The sequence below is a fragment of the Balaenoptera ricei genome, chromosome 20, assembly GCF_028023285.1.
Source record: "Balaenoptera ricei isolate mBalRic1 chromosome 20, mBalRic1.hap2, whole genome shotgun sequence".
NCBI classification, from domain to species: domain Eukaryota; kingdom Metazoa; phylum Chordata; class Mammalia; order Artiodactyla; family Balaenopteridae; genus Balaenoptera; species Balaenoptera ricei.
In genome coordinates this window covers 39,594,574-39,616,229 of record NC_082658.1, presented here as the reverse complement: position 1 = coordinate 39,616,229, position 21,656 = coordinate 39,594,574, and the positions used below count along the sequence as shown (strand labels likewise).

At 37.7% G+C, this 21,656-nt stretch overlaps 1 protein-coding gene and 1 long non-coding RNA gene across 5 annotated transcripts in view; one reads left to right on the top strand and one right to left on the bottom strand.

Annotated features, from left to right (window-relative positions):
• RPS6KB1 (ribosomal protein S6 kinase B1) overlaps positions 1-21,560 on the bottom strand; it is a 39,202-nt gene extending 17,642 nt beyond the window's left edge. For 3 of the 4 annotated variants that reach the window (XM_059906496.1, XM_059906498.1, XM_059906499.1), the window contains exons 1-5: positions 21,339-21,560; positions 14,033-14,082; positions 12,665-12,785; positions 11,390-11,458; positions 1,282-1,429 (exon numbers count right to left, since the gene is read on the bottom strand). In XM_059906496.1, coding sequence (XP_059762479.1) covers positions 1,282-1,429; positions 11,390-11,458; positions 12,665-12,785; positions 14,033-14,082; positions 21,339-21,479 — 529 coding nt within the window. In that variant the 5' untranslated portion in view covers positions 21,480-21,560. Of the gene's footprint in view, positions 1-1,281; positions 1,430-11,389; positions 11,459-12,664; positions 12,786-14,032; positions 14,083-20,762; positions 20,896-21,338 lie in introns of those variants that run through there. The other variant, XM_059906497.1, reaches the window with a different exon arrangement.
• On the top strand, positions 737-13,675 carry LOC132354622 (uncharacterized). The gene is made up of 4 exons (XR_009499351.1): positions 737-811; positions 1,717-1,840; positions 12,361-12,545; positions 13,536-13,675. It is a non-coding gene; the product is annotated as an uncharacterized LOC132354622 (long non-coding RNA).
• Positions 21,561-21,656: the final 96 nt, after the last annotated feature.

Genomic DNA, 21,656 nt, shown 5'->3' with positions numbered 1-21,656 from the left:
TTATACATATGATCAAAGTTAACATCAACAGTAATGGAACAAAGATAGAAATATCATGTACCTCTTGCTCTGATACACAGAGAAGGATACAATGTCACTTCGATGGTCCTCCCAAAAATGCATAACCTGAATCTAATCCTGAGGAAACACCATATAAGCCCAAATTGATGCATTCTACAAAGTAACTAGACTGTACTTTTCAAAAATGTCAAGGTCATGAAAGACAAAGAAAGACTGAGGAACTGTTCCAGATTAAAGGAAACTGAGAGAGATTATTGTATTAATGTTAATATCCTATTTTGATAATTTTAGTACAGTTATGCAAGACACTGTTGTTAATTTCAGAAAAATATACATTGAAGTATTTAGGGGTAAAGGGAAATCATGTCTGTGACACTCTCTTAAATAGTTCAGGGAAAAAATTATGAATATATATACACATATATGTGTGTATATATACATCTATATACACACGTACATATACAGAGAGGGAGAGAAAGAGAATGATGAAACAAAACAATGTGGTAAAATGATAACACTTGGGGAATCTACATGAAGAGTACTTGGGAATTCTTTGTCCTGTTCTTACAACTTTTTTGTGGAAATCTGAAACTATGTTAAAATAAAGGTACAAGAAAAAAACAACAGTCACAAAAAAGTGACTAAACTCTGCAACTTTCTGTTCCATGTTACAGGCTATTGTGAAATCTGTTTTTCAGAAAACTCAAGTGTTTGCTGGAAATAGATACCTGTGATCTTGAAATGCTATGGGGTGCCACAAATTCCTAGGAGGGGGTAAGCCCTGGAAAAGGTGGGTGATTTCCAATGTAAACTGCAAAATCTATCAATAAGACTACATTAAACAAAAAACTCTTCTGTTTAAAGATGCAATACCAAAAATACTCATTACCTTAAACAACACTCTAAGTTTTCCATGTCAGTTTAGAAAAAAATAAATCAGTGGTTTATTTGAATTATATTATCTTACCCAAGTGTAGTCAATTTGATGGCTATCAATTAGCTGTTTGCTATTTTAATTGATTACAATGGGATTAAGATAAAATATTACAGATGGGGAAAAAGACTTAACCTTTAAAGTTTCCTTCACATTTGTGTGCAAAAAGAAACATTTCGTCACATCTGAATTCCTTATGTCAATGTATTTGTCAATTTTAAGAACTATTTGGTCACGTTGGGAAAAAGCATTTTTCTATTGGAAAAAAATGTTTTGACCAAGTTTCTGGAGCTAATGCAAATAATTACACCAAGCTGTGTACTGACCGCTGAGATACTCAAGGATGAGGTAGAGTTTTCCACCAGTCTGAAAGGCATAAATTAAATCCACAATGAAGGGATGCTTTACTTCCTCCAGAATATTCCGTTCTGCTTTTGTATGAGCTGTATCTTTAGCATTTCTTACTATCATTGCCTAAAGGAAAAGAGATGATCTATAAGAACAAAGTAGTAGACATTTTTATTCTATAGTAACTGGAAAATCTATTTTGTGCTTTTCTTGCCAACATTAAACTATTAATCATAGTTCCCACTGGAGACTGAGATAGGGGTAATGGAAGACATTCACTTCTTATATACATCTGCACTGTTTGGATTTTTTGTAGTAAACATGTAAATGAAAACCTAAATAATCTGTTTTAATGTAAACAGATCAAATTTATTCATATATTCACTAACTGTTGAATGTCTACTATTTTATAGGCTCTTAACAAGAAAGCAGAACCAACAGAAGGAGTCTCTAGCCCACAGGAGCCCAAAGTCCCAGGGAAGAGAGATGAGTCAATGGAGCTAAGCACAAGGTGCGATGGGAACTACATCTGACCTGGTAAGAAGTCTTCCTGGAGGTGGAGATACCTAAGCTGTATCATAAAAAGTTATTAAGATGAAATGTAGGACTTCCCTGGTGGCGCAGTGGTTGAGAATCTGCCTGCCAATGCAGGGGACACGGGTTTGAGCCCTGGTCTGGGAAGATCCCACGTGCCGCGGAGCAGCTGGGCCCGTGAGCCACAATTACTGAACCTGCGCATCTGGAGCCTGTGCTCCACAACAAGAGGCCACGATAGTGAGAGGCCCGCGTACCGCGATGAAGAGTGGCCCCTGCTTGCCACAACGAGAGAAAGCCCTCGCACAGAAACGAAGACCCAACACAGCCGTAAATAAATAAATAAATACTTAAAAAAAAAAAAAAAAAAAGTAAAATCTATTAAAAAAAAAGAAGATGAAATGTAGAGGGTTAAAAAAAAAAAAAAAAAGGCATTCCCAGTGCAAAAGAGACTTGACAGGACAGGACATGTCTAGAGGATCTATAAGTAGTTCAGTATGGTTAGAAGTGGTTAGGACATGTATTAGGCTGGACATATAGGAAATGGAAGGCCTGGGCATCTAGGCAAAGGCATTTGAATCTTATTTTAGAAGCAGAGGAGAAATGCTGAGGTAAGGTAAATGAATAACCTTTGGCTTTAAGAAAGACAGTTCAGGGCTTCCCTGGTGGCACAGTGGCTGAGAGTCTGCCTGCCAATGCAGGAGACACAGGTTCGATCCCTGGTCCGGGAGGATCCCACATGCCGCGGAGCGGCTGGGCCCGTGCACCGCAACTGCTGAGCCTGTGCCCTAGAGCCTTCGAGCCACAGCTACTGAGGCCCACGCACCTGGAGCCCGTGCTCCACAACAACAGAAGCCACCGCAATGAGAACCCGCGCACAGCAACGAAGACCCAACGCAGCCATAAATAAATAAATAAATAAATTAAAAAAAAAAAAAAAAAAAAAAAAAAGAAAGACAGTTCAAGTAGCAGTGTGAAGTTTTAGGGAAGAAATTACACCAGTTAGAAGGCTAGTAAACTAAGCAAGAAGTAAAACCTGTAACTAAGAAAATGAAGGTGGGGAAAAAAAGGGGAAAAGTGCATCATTAGCACTCACTGACTAATGAGATATGAGAAGAAATGATGATACCATGGTTTCTGTGTAAGTAATGGTGTCATTCAATAACAGGAAATGGAAACAAAGAAAAAAGTTTTGGGAAAATGATATATTGCTTTGGACATGCTAAGTCTTAAATTCTAAGTTCTTGTACACCTCTAGTAACATGAAAAAGCATATATACGTGGTCATTAGTTGCAATATTATTTGTAAAAGTGAAACATTAGAAACAACCTAAATGCCCATGCATAGGATACTGCCTGAAAACCCTGCGTAAAAAAGCTATAAAAAGAATGAGGAACATCTCTGAAAGCAAGGTGCAAAAGAGCATATATGGCACAGCAGTATACATAGTATGCTACCTTTTGTGTAAAAGTGAAAATAAGAATATATATAATAGGTACATGCTTATATCTGCAATAATGAGCACAACTAAATTAAGCCAAAAGCTAATGATACAGGGAATTCCCTGGCGGTCCAGTGGTCAGGACTCGGCGCTCTCACTGCCAAGGGCCCAGGTCCGATCCCTGGCTGGGGAACTAAGATCCCACATGCCATGTGGCGTGGCCAAAAAAATAACATAACATAACATAAAACATCCCAACAAGAAACCTATTTAAAAAAAAAAAAAAAAAAAGCTAATGACAGTGGAAAGGCAGGAAAAGGAATGGGACCTCTGAGTAAAACCTGAAGGGTTTTATCATTCATTTCTTTTCTTACCTAAATCAAATATCATTATTGTGATTATTAAATTCTGAACCATGTTAATGTTTCATACATTTCAAAAATAAAATTAAATCTGGATGGGGGAGGGAAATAAAATTGAATACAACAGAAATACATAAATTTAATTGACTATTACTTTGATAATTTTACCACAAAAGGAAAAAAAAGATATTTAAATAACTTTACACTGAACATTCTTAGTGACATATATGTAAGCATAACAAAAATTGCAAAAAAATCTTAAACCACACTTAGTAGGTTTGTAGTTACTCACAGTATTGGTATTATAATTCTCAAACTATTCTGCATATATTGTACAACTAAGCAAATAAGTAAATGTACTGACGTTGTTACCAGGCTTTTCTCACTGTGGAAAAAGAGATGCAAATGTAGGCTGAGGAAAGAAGTACCCTATGGAATTGGACTGAAATTAGGAATATCAATATGAAGCCATGATTTAAAACAAAAACAAAACTTCCTAGCTCTGTGTACTGAAAAAGCCAGAAACAATGAGACTTCAGTAGCAAAAAGTATAGCTTGGCACCCAGATCTTGGTTTCTCTACCAAAAAAAACAGGGTTCCATGGAGAATCAGATGGTTCTAGGCCAGGGTCAGGGAAAGTGCAAGGTAAACCTGGAGCACGCTATTATACAGAAAGTAAGGAACTACTCAAAAACTAACAAGGGTATATGTTGAAAGGACACAGAAGCCATCTTAATAGAGCTCTCTCTAGCAAAACCTGGGAAAATTTGTGGACCAAAATTTGAATAATGAAAGAAATGGATAACACACTGAAAAAATGTCCGTACTATTTTAAAAAATTAAATTTAAAAAAGCAAGTATGAAAAGCTCTTCTTTACAGAAGAATGACAATATAGAAAAAAATGATAAAAATAGAAAAGTCTCCATTTTATAATCACCAGAGTATTATTTGACTTGGCTAAGAAACAATGGATAATAAAACCATTGGGTGTAGAAGATTATTAGGACACAATATTAACACAATCTCTAACTTTCATTCCATAGATACTTTATAATTACAGAGGGAAAAAGTTATCAGTAGAATGGGAAGTTTGGTGGACACCACCTTAACAAAGTGATCAAACTCAGTCTCACCAAATAATGAGACAGACTAACATTATGTGCTTCCTGAGCCCATGCACTGAGGACACAATGCTCCTGTAAAATATTCCTGCAGAAAGCATTTAACCTAAATTTAAAATTTAAGTGTTTTCATGAGGAAACAATGAACCATATCCAAATTAGGGATACTCGGCAAAACAAATGGCCCAGAGTCTTCAAAAAATGTCAACGTCATGAATGACAAAAAAGTAGAGGAAACTAAAGTAAAAGAAACTAAAGACACAGTACTCTACAGTAAAGGAAACTAAAGACACAGGACTACTCAATGCAATGTGTGACCCTTGATTAAATCCTGGATGTTAAAAACAAAACAAAATAGCTATAAAGGAGATTATTGACACAACTGGGGAAGTCTGAGTATGGACAATGTATTAGAAAACAGTATAGTATATCAATGTTAAATTTCCCAAATGTGACAATTACATTGTAGTTATGTATGTAATGCCCTTATTCTTAAGAGATACATACTAAAGAATTTAAGGGCGAAGTACCATGTATACAAATAACTTTCAAATTGTACACCAAAAAAATTAAAACTTTGAATATACACACACATACATACTGAGAGAGGAGAAACTGAGGGAGGGGCAGACAAAGAAAATATGGCAAACTTAACAATTGGTTATCACTGTACTATTCTTGTAACTCTTTGGAAAGTTTGAAAAATTTCAAAGATACATTATTTTTTAACTGTTCAGGAGGTTTGAATTTTTTAAATAAATAATTTTGAGAAAGTCTGAGAAGAGGCCAAGAAGAGAAGATGAAGAAATAATAAAGAAGAATCATAGAAGTCAAGGGAGCAGAGTTTCAAAATGCTGTGGTCAATAGCTTCAATTTAACAGAGAGGTAAATTAAGGATGAGTTAAGTAAAGATCACTGGATTCAGCAATTAGGAGATCACTGGTGATGTAGGGGACAAGCATTTCATCAAAATAGAGTTGTGAAGTCAAAATATAGTGAGTGAAAAAAATAATAAAACATGACTTCTCAAGAAATTCAGCTATGAAAGGCAGAGACTGGAAGCTACAGTAGACCTTGAGTGAGGAAAGGATTTGTTTTCTAAATATGGCAAAGACATGAATATATTTATGGAAAAAAGAGGCAGAAGTGACAAAGACCCTGAACAGGCAGAAAGTGATGGGATCCAAAACATAAAGAGAGGGTTTAGCCTTGGAAAGAAGGAGGAACACATCTCCCACTAAGCCTGGAGAGAGGGAAGTAAAGACAGGTGAAAATGTAGACAATATGGTACTGGGGACAAGGATTAGAACAGGAAGTTGAAGGGAATCATATCTGAGAGCCTCAAATAGAAAGAGACGCAGTCTGCTAAAAAAGAATAGTGGGACTGATAGTAAAGGCTCTAATAGTTGTAGAGAATGGAAGGAGTTGTCTAGGGATATTTGGTGAGTCCTAAGCGTCCACATGAGTTCAGGACTACGAATTTGTCCCAGTAGCCACTTAAAAGTTTGTGTGATTTCTGCCAGTGATGTTCAGTAACTGAGATACAGGAATAAAGGAGCATTAACAAATAAACTGATTAGATTAGAACTTTCCTGAACATAAGGTCAATGGGATAGCAGGTGACTGAAGTGGCAGATCATGTTGATTAGGCTAGATTAGGAATAAACTGAAATTAGAATGGGGCTAAGAACTTGAAGAAAAAACAAACATCAAAGCACTACAAGGGCTTAGGGCCAAAGACCAGGCATTGTGGGAATAAATAAGTGAGAATGTTACTGCTCTATTACAGTCCAATGTTTCAGGGGTGGAGGATACAGCTGCGGGGGCTGGTGAAGTGGAACGGAGGTGAATGCTGATGGAGTTGGGATCAACAGGGAATTAGAAGGCTAGGCAATTGATTACTTATTTAGTACAAGGACATGGAAGACACTAGGGCAATAAGACTTGGGAGTGGGGGAAAAAAAGACTGATAAAAGATAAGAAAGTAGTATAGGTTTAAACCTCAAAGTAGAAAAGGTTTTGACCAGAGTAGAGGAGAAATTGCAAGGATAAGCTTATCAGTTCTTCCCTTGAATTACACAGTGAGCAGAGCGAGAGGAAGAGACTACATTTGTCTCAAGTGCTAAATCCTAATGTCTAGCAAAATGCCTGGCACATTGGAGAGTCTCAGTTGGTTCAATAAAAGAAGGAATGAGGGCTTCCCTGGTGGAGCAGTGGTTGAGAATCTGCCTGCCAATGCAGGGGACACGGGTTCAAGCCCTGGTCTGGGAAGATCCCACATGCCGTGGAGCAACTGGGCCCGTGAGCCACAACTACTGAGCCTGTGTCTGGAGCCTGTGCTCCGCAACGGGAGAGGCCGCGATAATGAGAGGCCCGCGCGTCGCGATGAAGAGGGGCCCCTGCTTGCCGCAACTAGAGAAAGCCCTCGCACAGAAACAAAGACTCAACACAGCCAAAACTAAATAATAAATAAATAATAAATAAATTAATTTAAAAAGAAGGAATGAAAGAAGTATGACCAATCTGTGAGTTACAAGCCTTTGGCCAAAGGTTCTAAAATTTACAGTGTGAGCCGAACTAATGCCATGGGCAATAGTATTTTGCTTCCAGAGTACATTTTTGTTGCAAGTGGTAGGGTAGAGAGAGAGTTGTTGGAAACAGTCTTTTCCTCAACTTTCCACCATGAGCAAGTACCCAAATGGGACCATTCTCATTATGAGTAAACAATCCCAGAAGTGCTAAATCCAGACAGATTGTCCAGATGTAAGCAACTCATTTAAGACAAGGAGACACCTGGTTTATTCTGCGTTCATCTTTAAGGCTAGAAAGAGGTATATTCTTACCACATACTCAGGTCAAGAGGGTTAGTACTCTGCTTCAAGGATAACAAAATCAAAAGAAGAAACTCAACGGGAGTACACAGTCATCTTACCTAGGGATTTAGAAATTAAAACCTTGGACCTAACCCTAGCAACCTTTTCACTTTCATTATGTTCTGCTGTAAGCTTGTTTTTAGGAACAGCAAGGAAAGAATGAGACAGTGTTCTTTGCTCAAGGAAAGAATCTAGGCAGGCTTGGGGAAAGCAAAAACCAACAGTGGGAAGGAATGGTAACTAAGCAAAAGGAGAGGCAAGCAAGTTAGGTTTTAGAGGCCTGGGCACAAAAAGGAAGCCTGACAATTAGCAGTAATTAGGTCTATGGATTTCCCAATATACCATGCCCACTCACCATCAGTATAAAAAAAAACCCCAACACCCTCTTCTTTCCATTAAAGATACCACCCTCTTCTTTCCATTAAAGACACCAGTGCCAGAAACATACTTAAGATATAATTATGGAGACTTCCCTGGTGGCGCAGTGGTTAAGAATCCACCTGCCAATGCAGGGGACACGGGTTCGATCCCTGGGCCGGGAAGATCCCACATGCCACAGAGCAACTAAGCCTGTGCACCACAACTACTGAGCCTGCACTCTACAGCCCGCAAGCCACAACTACTGAGCCTGTGTGCCACAACTACTGAGCCTGCATGCCACAACTACTGAAGCCCACGCGCCCTAGAGCCTGTGCTCCACAACAATAGAAGCCACCGTAACGAGAAGCCCGTGGACTGCAGTGAAGAGTAGCCCCCGCTTGCCACAAGTAGAGAAAGCCTGCATGCAGCAACGAAGACCCAGCACAGCCAAAAAAAAAAAAAAAAATTAAATTAAATTAGGAAGTCATTTGTACCGCTTAAGTAAAAATCAGGAAAATAGGACCAAAATATTACAAACGCTATAATTTTTTTTAAAAGTCATTTTGATTGTCTTTTAATATAGTTTTCTACTAAGATTTAAGAGAGTGAGCTCTTTTCAGAAATCAATCCCAAACAAAAAGAACAAGAAACCAGACATACATAATCCATCTTCAATAAAACTAAGAAACACGTGTAACTCCTCATCTCAAAAGGTGAAGACAGAGTGGGGATAAAGCAATAGTGCATGACTTAGTATACTGGGGTATGATCAAACCTAAATGCCTGCAAAGAGGCATAACAGAAGAAGTTGAATCCATCTATAGAACCCTAGCAGGGTTGAAAAATTAGAAGCAAAAATAAAAGGAAAGAAAGGAAAAAAACTGGAATCATTAGGGACTGCAGAAGGCAGAAGGTGGAGCATTGAAAACAGAGAGATTATCTGAAGGTCTCTATAAGGAACAGACAGACCAACAAGATTCCCATCCCCACACTAACCAGCCAGGGAACTACCTCTTAGAGAGATGTAGTGTCCAGAAAAAAAAAAGAGTGAAGTATACAGAGTACAGTGCTAAAGTAAAAACGTGACTTCATTACTTAGCCATAAAAAAGAATAAAATAATGCTATTTGCAGCAACATGGACGACCTAGATATTATCATACTAAAGCGAAGTAAGTCAGACAGAGAAAGACAAATACCATATGATATCACTTGTATGTGGAATCTAAAATATGACACAAATAAACTTATCTACGAAACAGAAACAGACTCACAGACGTAGAGAACAGACTTGTGGTTGCCAAGGGGGGCAGTGCGAGAGGGATGGTTTGGCAGTTTGGGATTAGCAGATGCAAACTAGTATATATAGGATGGATAAACAACAAGGTCCTACTGTATAGCACAGGGAACTCTAATAAATATCCTGTGATAAACCATAATGGATGAGAAAGAATATATATATGCGTGACTGAATCACTTTGCTGTACAGCAGAAATTAACATAACATTGTAAATCAACTATACTTCAACAAAATTAAAAACAAAACAAACAAAAAAAGTGACTTCAGTGAAAATCTGGTGTTGAAAGGTGAGATCTCCATCTCCTCTCTGTCATCCAGCTCCAAAATGCTTTTTCTAGGCAAGAGAATAGAGGATCTTTCTCAGTACCAACTGATCCATACCAGAAAAAAGACCTTCAGACACTGATATTTGGAGGTTCTTAGTCAATTGCCAGCTAATCTCATGACTGCACTACAGAGAAGCCTAAACACATAAAACTTCTGATCAGCTTTTCAGAGTTCCACTCTTAAAGGACACCAGACATCTAAAGAAGGCCTCTGACATGGCAAAAAACCACTAAATCAAAGTCAAAGAAAATAGGAACTTAGAAAAGAGACACATGCATGGAACAAAAGAACATTTCAAAGAATTTATAATTAAAACCCTCTAAGGAATAAAAGAAGATACTGCACTGACAAAATAGGTTGCTGTAAAAAGAAAAAACAAAAAGAGCTTTGGGGAACCACAAATATGATAGTTTAAAAAAAAAAAATCAGTAAGGGAATTCCCTGGCAGTCCAGTGGTTAAGACTCCGTGCTTGCATTGCCAGGGACCCACGTTCGATCCCTGGTCTGGGAACTCAGATCCCACAAGCTGCATGGCACAGCCAAAAAAAAAAAAAAATCTGTAAAATGATTAGAAAATAAATTTCTAGAAAACTCTCAGAAAGTAAACAAAAAGATAAAGAAATGGACAAACGGTAAGGTAAGAAAAATAGATGATCAGTCTAGGAGGTCCAACATCCAAGTAAATGCAATTCCAAGAAAACAAACCAATAGGGGGAAAATTATCAGAGATAAAAGAAAATTTCCTGGAGCTACAAGACTGAAACTTTCAAGATTGAAAGAGTAAAAATAAATAATAAGAATCAAAGCAAGACACATCACTGCAAAAATTTAGAACATTAAAAATAAAAAGAAAATGTTAAATATCTTAAAGAAAAATAGATCTATAAAGGATTGGGAATCAGAATGGCAAGGGACTCCTGAACAGAAATACTGAAAGCTAGATGAAAATGGAGCAAAATCCTGTGTGAAAATGATTTTTGACTTCAAAACTGCATCCATACAAACAAGTATAAGAATATAATAAGAAAATTTTCAAATATGCAATATTTCCCAAAAAATTTACCTTGATTCAGTTTCTCAGGAACCCACCAGTAAATGGTCACCAAAGCAAGGGAACGAGTCACAAACTAAGAAAAAGGAACATATGGAATCCAGAAACCAAAGATCCAACACTGAAGGTGTCAGGAGGATTCCAAGGACTGTGGTGCAGGGAAAGTCCAGTAATGATAGCTATGCCTAGATAACTATCAGTACAGGTGAGAACAGGAGGACAGAAGGTTCCTATGGGATGTCTCTAGGAAAATAAATGGAACTAGTAAATTATCTAATAAGTGTGATCATAGAACACTGGCCCGAAAGGTGTTTTACAGAGTTGATGGAAGGTGTGAGAAGACAATAGTAGATCAAAAGAAAATGAAGCAAGATGAGGATGGGAAAAAGGAAGAAAGGAGTAAAAAAGAATAAAATAGGAAGTCAATGCATAATTCTAAAACTACTGAATTAAGTCATAGCAGAACTTGCTTATTACTTAGAAATACAGAGACCAGAACAAAGGGCTAAAAGAGTTACCTCAGAGGAGAATTGAAACAGCTCTCCTCTCCACCCTCACCAAGCAGAATAAAACAAGAATAACAATAATGAAATGTAACCCACATTCCAAGAAGACTTATAATTGTGTTAGAAATACATTTTTTGACTGAGAATTTTAGACCAAAGTATGGATTTTATAGCAATTAAGAATATAGTTGGGGGGGAGGGGAGAAATCACCTTTTTAAGCACCTTCATGGCAAATATTTTCCCGGTATTTGCTCCTGTTACTTTTCGTACTTGAAAAACCTAGATGAAAAATAGAAGTGTGTGTTACTAAAAGCTAAACTATGCTAGTCACAATCCCTTAATTCCTACTTATAAGAAACAAATGATATAGCAGTCTGTATTCTTACAAAAACTAGTATCATGAAGGACTGTGTACAAAAATGATGAGCTATGAGATTGTATTAAAGATTTAGTAGTGAAAAGTGTTACACAACATGGGACTTTTCTGTCTGGTCTGCTGACATCTGGTGGCAAAGCTGGGCAATGACCATCTTACAACAAGCACTCCGTGTTACTTAAAAAAATCCAAGTTTGCATAGAAAAAGCTATAATCAGGTTTCCCAGACACACAGAAATTATAAAATATTTCATAAATTCTAAGGGATGCTTCACATATAACTATTTAATAATAGTTGACAGCAATTACCTATTCCTTAAAATGACTAGCTATAATACATTTTCATGCAACAGCTAAAATGTCTGATTCACAGTGCATGTGTTACACATTCAAGATGATTAGAACATATTAGAGTATGTCCTCAAGCCTAAGAATACACTAAAAATGTCATGTTTTGCAAAAATGAACACTACACAATAGCATAAATAGTTCTCAAGCTTAATCCTAACTCTAAAATGTTATCCAAATTCTGTCTTTTGATAGAGAATGGCAAGGTATAAATTTTCTTGGGCAGAACACACAGAGGTGAGGTCTTAAATTAGAAAGCCTCTGGCAAAACTATGAAACTAAGAGGTTCTCTTCATTTTTCTTCTCCCCTCTTATATTCTTCAGCTTCCCTAACTCTATTGCTCCAAATACTACAAGTCAAAGAAAACTAATTTAGATTAAGGTCTCAGTAACAGATACCAATTTAATGTGCCATGCCTCTTGAAAGTAAGCAGTAGTTTGTTTGTTTTTTCTAAAGGATACCAACAGACGGTACCATTTAACCAAAGGAAGGAATGAATCCTCTAATAGCAGACTTTGCCTGGCACAGCTGCCTATTTATTTATTCCACAAATATTGACTGAGTGCCTACAATGTGCCAGGCTTTTAAGTGAATGGTGGTAGGAAAAGGAGAACTTCTGTATATCCTTCAAATAATACCAGGTAAGTGATCATATCCTTTGCTGATAGCTAACAAAGATTGAAGAGTACTGCTGGAATCAGGGTATAAAAATTAATCCACACAAGACAGACAACAGCTCTCATTTCAAAATACTTCCTACCTTTCCATAGCCCCCTTTACCAAGTACTCGAAGTAGCTCAAAACATTCTGGTCTGATTTTTTCTGGCCCTCTGTTCACACTAGTTTCTGAGATTTCAAATTTCTCACAATGCTCCATGCCACTGGGAAGAAAAGCAAAACCAAAAGTAAATTTGCAAAAAGTTAAATTACCTTTAGCATACTGTTAGAAAGAGAATTATAATCCAATTAAGTAAAAGGAAAAAGGTGCATGATAACAAATATAGTATCTGTGCTCTAAGTAAACTAATGATTCAATGACATGGTAGGTGAAGATTAGGGTGGCTTGATAACTGTTTGCTTATCTGCTTGTTTACAGAACATGCTATTGATTATTTACTTTCATAAGCATCAAGCATCCCCAAACTAAGATAAATTAGAACACGTTTATTAAGCTGACAAAGGGAAAAAAGTCTTCGAGTTATTCAAATTTAGTTCATTCAAAATGTCTATGAGATCAGCTATTATCCAACTTCATTTGGCAACTTCAGCAGAAAATGAGAGCTTTCTAAAGGTACCCAATTAGTTCAAGTCTTTAGCTAAAAATTGTTGCTAATAAATTATATCCATGCATCTTTCCACATCTGCTTAAAGACTCCAAAAAGGGAGGCAATTTATCTGTCACTTAAATGCTTTCTATGAGTGATCTTCTCAGTCTCCCCACAATCCAAGGCTTTTTACTTGAAGATGGGGTACAAAGCAGACTAAACACCATACTCACCTAATGAAGCTTGCCTAAAATGACATAAGATTGCACAGATCTCTGTTTGGATGATGTATTACAAGCAAAACAAGAAGCATTTGAGGGACTTCCCTGGTGGTCCAGTGGCTAAGACTCCGCGCTCCCATTGCAGGGGGCCCGGGTTCGATCCCTGGTCAGGGAACATGCCACAACTAAGAGTTCGCATGCTGCAACTAAAGATCCCATGTGCCGAAATGAAGATCCTGCACGCGGCAATGAAGATTCCACGTGCCTCAACTAAGACCCGACGCAGCCAAGTAAATAAATAAATAAGTATTAAAAAAAAAAAAAAAAAAAGCATTTGCTTTGGGGAGCATTTCTAAAATTTTTATTTTTTCAGTAGGAAAAGGTGGTTCTCTATATTAAACTAATAAAAGTTCCTAACACACGCAGACTCATATTCAGTATACTCTAAATTTGAATAATCTTTTTCTCAAAATGCATACATGATCTCAAAACCCCAGATATGTTATTATATTGGTGCCAAACTCAATAAACCAAGTCTGTATATATGACTAAATATTTAAAAACAGGTTATTGAAATCACATAATGGCTATAAACTACATAAAAGAAAGACAGCACAGTGAAACCTTTTTATATAAACTTACAGTTCATATGGTCCAACTCCCCCATGGTCCATGCTTTCATTTAACTGACCCTGAAAAATATGTTAAAGTTTTAAAAATAAATAATATCATAAACAAGAAATTAAAGAATTTACTGCTTCACCCCATTACTGAAGGACAATGAACGAATAAACCAGCTTACAAATTCTCTATAATTTAATAACAGGTAAATGTGGTGATGAACAAAATAAGGTACACAAACAATACTATGGGATTTCACTTTTATGTGACAACTAAGCTACAGATGCTACTCATCAAAGATCTACAAACAAAGAGATTGGGCTTCCCTGGTGGCGCAGTGGTTAAGAATCTGCCTGTCAGTGCAGGGGACACGGGTTCGATCCCTGGTCCGGGAAGATCCCACATGCCACGGAGCAACTAAGTCCGTGAGCCACAACGACTGAGCCTGCGCTCTAGAACCCAAGAGCCACAACTACTGAGTCTGTGTGCCACAACTACTGAAGCCTGTGCACCTAGAGCCAGTGCTCCACAACAAGAGAAGCCACCGCAATGAGAAGCCCATGCACCACAACGAAGAGTAGCCCCTGCTCGCCACCAACTAGAGAAAGCCTGCGTGGCAGCAATGAAGACCCAACACAGCCAAAGATAAAATAAATAAATTTATTAAAAAAAAAAAAAAAGGTGATTTTTCCTTCAAAAATTACATTTATTCAAAATATGTATTTTGTATATTATGAAACTAAAGGTACTACATTCCAAGTATGAGTTAATCAAATGATTTACAAAAAGTGCTATTCTGATATGCTTTTGATAATAAGACTAACATAATGCTACAAACCTTATGTAACTACAGCCTAGCTAAGCCTAAAGTAACCACAACCAGTCCAAGATATTGTAGTGTACGATATGGCTGATCAAAGCAAAACAATTAAACAACACTCTCAAATTGTGAGGAGTCATGCTGGCCAAAAATTTATCCTGACCATAGTATAAATGAGTGCAAAACTTAATTAACCTTCTGTACACTAGCAATGAACAATTCAAAAATGAAATTAAGATAACTCCATTCACAGTTGCATCAATAAGAATAAAATACTTAGAAAAAAATTTAACAAAAAAAGTGCAAGCCTTGTATATTTGATAACTCCAAAACACTGCTGAAAGAAATTTTTGAAGACCTACATAAGTCAAAAGACATTCCATGTTCATGGATCAGATGACTTAACATTGTTAAGATGGCAATACTAAATAAATTGGTCTACTGATTCAACTCAATCCTATAAAAATCCCAGGTTCCTTTCTTGCAGAAATTGACAAGCTAATCCTAAAATTCACTCAGAAACACAAGGGGGCCAAAACAGTCTTGAAAAAGGAAAACAAAGTTGGGGGACTGACACATCCTGATTTCAAAATGTACTACAAAGCAACAGCAATTAACACAGTGTGGTACCAGCATAAGGACAGAAATATAGATCAATGAAATAGAATTGAGAACCCAGAAATAAACCCTTCCATTTACGGTCAACTGATTTTTTACAAAGATGCCAAGAAAATTCAATGGGAGACAGTCTTTCAATAAATGGTGTTGGCAGAATCAGATATCCACATGCAAAGATTTACTTTGGACCCCATCTACACACCATACATCAAAATGGATCACAGACCTAAATGTAAGACCTAAAACTATAAAATTCTTAGAAGAAATCTAGAAGGGAGTAAATCTTCACAATCTTGGGGTAGGCAATGACTTCTTAAGACAGATCACAAAAGGCACAAAAGAGTAATGAAAAAAGTCGATAAAGTGAATTTACTGAAAATTTAAAACTTCTGCACTTCTAAAGATATTATGAAGTGAAAAGAAAATCCACAGAATAAGAACATATAAAGAACTTCTACAACTCAATAATAAAAAAATAAATAACCAAATTTTAAAAAAATGGGTTTGGATCTGAATAGGCATTTCTGCAAAGACGACATATAAATGGCCAATAGTCACATGAAAGTATGTTCAACATCATTAGCCATTAGGGAAGGGCAAGCCAAAACTAAACTGAGATACCACTTCATATCAACTAGGATAGCTATAATTAAAAAGACAAAAAATAACAAGTTTGGCAAGGATGTAGAGAAATTGGAACCCTCATACAATGCTGGCAGCAATGTAAAATGGTATAACCGCTTTGGAAAACAGTTTGGCAGTTTCTTCAAAAATTAAACATGGACTTACCACATGATCCAGCAAATCTACTCCTCGGTATCTACCCAAGAGAAATGAAAATACATGTTCCACAAAGACTTAGGCACAAATGTTCATAGGAGCGTTATTCACAATAGCCAAAATATGGAAACAACTCAAATGAACATCAACTGGTGAAATGATAAATGTGGTTAATCCTAACAATGTAATACTATTTGGCCATAAAAATGAATGAAATACTGATATATACCACAACACAGATGATCCTCACGTCATTATGTTAAGTGAAAGAAGCCAGACACAAAAGGCCACATACTGTATAATTCCATATACACACGTTAGAAAAGGCAAATTTATAGAGATGGCAAGTAGACTAGTTGCGTAGGTTGTCTAGGGCTAGGGGTGGCAATGAGGAGAGACTGTAAATGGGCCCGAAGTTTCTTTTGAGGGCAACAGAAACGTTCTAAAACTAAATTGTGGTGATGGTTGTATAACTCCATAAATATACTAAAAGTCACTGAATTATAAAAAATAATTTGGCAGCAGAAAGTCAGTTATTTATATTACAAAATACACCTTTAAAATGAGTATTCTTAAATATAGTCTGATTATGAACTCTTTCAATTTATACAAAAGGCTATCACTTAATTGAAAGTAGGCTCTAAAAAATTAGAAGTTTAAAGTTTTTATTAAAAATTTTAGAATAATTCAAAAAATATTTAAGTGAACTCATCTTTCTTCAAAGATACCAGCACACAGTCAAGACACACAAAGAAAACTGACAGTATTCTTACACAATGGATGTTCAAATGACCCCTCAAAACACAAGTTTTTTAGTCAGAACTTGCTCACAGTGTAAACAAGTCAGGATGAAGTCTAACACCAAGGATGTATGTTTCATGATTAGACCTAGGCAAATGGAGGGGGCAGTATCAAGGGAAAAAAATTCTTGCAGTTTCAACTTGATACAGTTTCTTCTGTGTGTGGGGAGGGGCAGATGGGGTGGTTATGGTTAAAGGGATTTTTTTGGTTTCTGGTGCTTCATACAATCACCTATGATGGCTTCACTTTAAAGACAAAAGGCTAACTTCTATAAAACTGGTATTATGTAATTGCTTTTTTTTTTTTAATATTCGCTTTACTTAATTTTAAATTAAAGACCACAGAGTAGTTAAAACTGAACTATGACTCTGAAGCCACCTAGAAAGATATGCCCTGTGGCTATGTTTCATTTCCGGAGCCAGCCAGGCCTGTCTTACCACCTGCATCTGGGCTTATAACTACCTACCGTTACCTTCTGGATCAGAAGCATTTTGAGGCACAATTCTTTTCTACTACTCAATGTTATCTTTAGAAGTCTTACACCAGGGGACTTCCCTGGTGGTCCAGTGGTTAGGACTCTGTGCTTCCATGGCGGGGGTATGGGTTCGATCCCTGGTCAGGGAACTAAGATCCTGCCTGCCACACGGTGTGGCCAAAAATAAAGAAGTAAATAAATAAAACCCACAACTAGAAGTCTTACACCAGAAACATCAAGCTACCATATAGGACATACTGACAATTCTCCTTCACAGGAAACTTTATTCAGATTTTTCTTTTTCTGCCTTAAGCTTTATGACCCACCCAATGTTTCTTGTGTGTGCCACTATGATTGACAAAGTAGAATCCTCCTCATCTAAGGTACTATACAAGATACACTGTTTCAAACTAGCACATCAGAATGACTATTCACAAAGTATTAAATTAAAATTGTATATAAATTCAAGTTAATATGCCTTAAGTCCCAATGAAAGAGAGCACATTTCATAAAAACTTAAATAAATTGTTACAGAATGGGTGAAAAATATCCTTAATCCAAACATTCATTAAATCATTTATCTACTTGCCTGGCTGTTCACAGGTATTTCCTTATAAAATGAGATTCAGTAATTCAGATACATTGGGAAAAAGGAGTAAACCTGGCCCCAAATCTTGGGCTATTTAAAAATACTTTAAGGTAAGTATCTATTAAAATGCAAGATAAGCATTGATAATGAGATATTCACAATCGTGAATATTTGAATACATATTATCTATTGAATATATAGCACTGTTTTTCAAAACATTAAAAATTTTTAAACTTTTGCTCTATAAAACTTTAATATCCCAATCTGAAATTCGTGCTACTAGTAAGCCTCTGTGACTATTTCAAAATTTGAATTAGTAGAGTAAAAATTAAGGATTTTTTAAGTTGCATTCACAATTATCTATTACTCTTTTAACCTGTGCCTCCATAGAAAGCAGATGTTTCCAACATTTTCATAATCTAATGAAAATCTCTAGAGGAAAACTTTCCCTTAGTTTCAACTCTGTTCCCAAATTATATTATCACCAATGAAACAGAAAAACAAACAAAAAAACCCTTTCACCCATTGGTTTTAATACAGTATTTAAAATGTATTAATTCTCCTCATCTTTTACTCACTGAAGAATTAACTATGCTATGTAAACACATATATTTACTAATACAGATTCACTCAGTGTAACATACCTAAAAAGGTATATATCTCTAAATAGGACCAATGACAAAAAGAAAGGAAACAAACAAGCAAACAAACTACAGTTCTAAAAATGCAGCACCTCTAGTATAAGTGTATTTATTATTAAGTCTCTAGGCATAGATGAGGGTAAATTTGAATGACTGGTTCCTTGGCAATGAGTTAACACTGACAAGCTATATTTCCATAAACTAGCTAACTACATAATGTGCCAGGATATTTTGAGAGTACTTTATATACTTTATCGCGTGTAAGCTTCATTTTATGGAGAAGAAAAAAGTGTCAGGGAGATTAAGCAATTTATTCTAGATCACACAGTCAGTGAGCATGGCTGGAGGGATCAGAATTCACTTTGACAAACCACAAACTGGTACATTACAAACAAAACTAGTAAATGCAATGAAGAAGCTATACAATGAAGCTTGCTGACTTGAGTCAAGAAAATACTACCACTAGTTACCTCTGTGGTCTTGGGCAATCATCTCTCTGGCCAATGCCTCAGTTTCCTTACTATAAAACGAAGAAGTGAGGCTACTCCGACATGCACCAATGTTTAAAAAGCTTGGATATAAATTCACAGTGGTCAGATTTTCCAAGAATCTAAATTTCTCTCATTTTTCAGAATTTCAAATCTTACTTTAGAGAAACCTGGATGTCACTGAATCTCCTTGGGTGGCCAACCCAATCCCACCCCAATTCTTTTTGCTTGTCCAGCTTGCACCTCTTAGAATAACACACTCAAAAGAAACATTTTCAACTCCAAAAGCATTGCTAAGTAAGATATATTTTGCTGAAGGCTCTTCCTCAAAATCCTCTTTAATTACCTTTGCTCTTTCCCCAAAGCTCCTCTACCCAGGGTGGTGGCCACATTTCTTTCTCTTTCTTATTCCCAACAATTTCTCTGGCCTCTTCCACACCCGTTCAAAACTCTCAAAATCCTATTTGCTTGTACCCAGCAAAACAAATGTCCAGGAGAGGTCCCAGTTCATAACAGGAATCTGAATATAGTGTTTTACTTCCAACTCCTAATAAAACCATGGTCTGGAAATTCTATAAGTTCAACTGATGAAGATTTTATAAAATACCCTTCCTATCATTTTCTCCCCTGCTCTGCTCCAAAGCCACTGCCATATGGGGCCAATATAATCGATGAGTACGTTATTTCTAATGTAAGTAATCCTATGTTTGTTTCAAATTGTATTCAGTGTTATCACATGTTCCATTAAGAGGCTAACTGGAATTCCATATGCAAACATATTAAAAAGTACACATCTCAACACCCACCTTCCAAACTGTCTGATTTTGATTTAGACTCCTTTGATTATGAAAAGGGCCGTATTACTTTAGCCCACTTAGTTTCTTAAAGTGTTCAAAATTCTTTACATATAGCATCTCAATCTTTGGTCAACAAGCAGGCAACAAATTACTTGCCAAAGGAGGAAAACAGGGTGAGGAAAAGAAAGGGAAGACCCTTCTGTAGTTAGAACAAACATCTGACATCAGTCATTAACCCACGTACTCATCTAGGCAATGGAATTTAGAATCTAAGTTACCGTGAGGTTATCACTGACGGTCATTTACCCAGAATCAGTGATTTAGCATGACAACACCATTTCTGAACGTCAGGTACAATCTGTGATTTTTCAATAAATTTATCTTGAGAAAAGAATTTTGAATAAAGAATAACAAACTACGAAGGCAGCAAAGGTAAAACCAAGCTATGCATTAGGAAAAACAATTCTAAATTTAACACCCTAAATTACAGCAAGAAAAGCCCTCACACCACCATTCACAAGTTTCAGTGCAACCAATTTATTTTTGGCAAGCCAAATCACAGCTGTCAACGCTGGTTTTTTTCCACCCCAAAATTACATCAAGTGTTTTGAAAAAATGTAGACATCGTCAACTGGGGTAAAAGTAAGTTACAAATGCCGTATGTCGTTATAAATGCTTTAAAAAAAAAAAAAACAGTCACACGGAAAGGGTTTTTAAAAAAAAAAAAAGCAAACAAACAAACCCTGGAAGATGCAGCAGAGCCCCCTTGCTCCCGAAATAAAACTCCTGGTGGCTGTAACAGCAGCGGCAGCGCTACTCCCGACAGAAGTTTTCAGCTGTCACTTCTAACAGCTGAGCGCTTCCTAGGAGAGAAGCGACAGGCCGAGAGAAGCGGTTGTGGGAGGTCTGAAGATGGAATACTTAGGGAAACCCTTCCACACTTCACCTGCACTTACGGGCCACCCGGCAAGCGCAGTCCCCTCCCCCCAACACTCGCGCCCCGCACACTCAAGTCCAGTAGCTCCAGGAATCGACCACGCGCCCTTCCTCGTTCCCTCCACAAACAGACTGCTCCCGGCTGCGCCGGTCTGGGGCTATAGGGGCACAAGCCGCACCTGCAAGCGCCGCAGCAGCCTCGCACCTACAGCCAGGTCCGCCACGCCCGCCCCCCCGCTTCTGGCCGTGCAGCGCCTCGGCTCCTCCTGCAAACTACTCGCGCCCCCCTGGGTCTCCGCGCTCTCGGACGCGCCGCGCTTCCAGGGCGCGGGCCGCCGCCCCGGCCCTGTCACCTCGGGCCCCCCGGGACCCCGGGCCTCACCCCCTCCTCCAGCTCATCCTCAGAGCCCGCGTCCTCTGGCTGGTCCAGGTCTATGTCAAACACTCCTGCCATGTCCTCAGCTTCCCTGTCTCGGAAGTCCGGCGCTGGGTAAAAACCGTCCCGCCTCCGTCGTCGCCTCATGGGCCCGGACCCGCCGCAGCCACCACCGCAGCTGCCGCCATCACCGGCTGCTTGGGCTCAGTGCGTCTGCGCCTAGGCCCTAGACTGGCTCCTCAAGTTCAGCGCTGGAGCATGCGTACAGGACTCTGTGAAGCCGAACCGTGGGCAATGAACATGCGTAGAACTATCGCTGGGAGC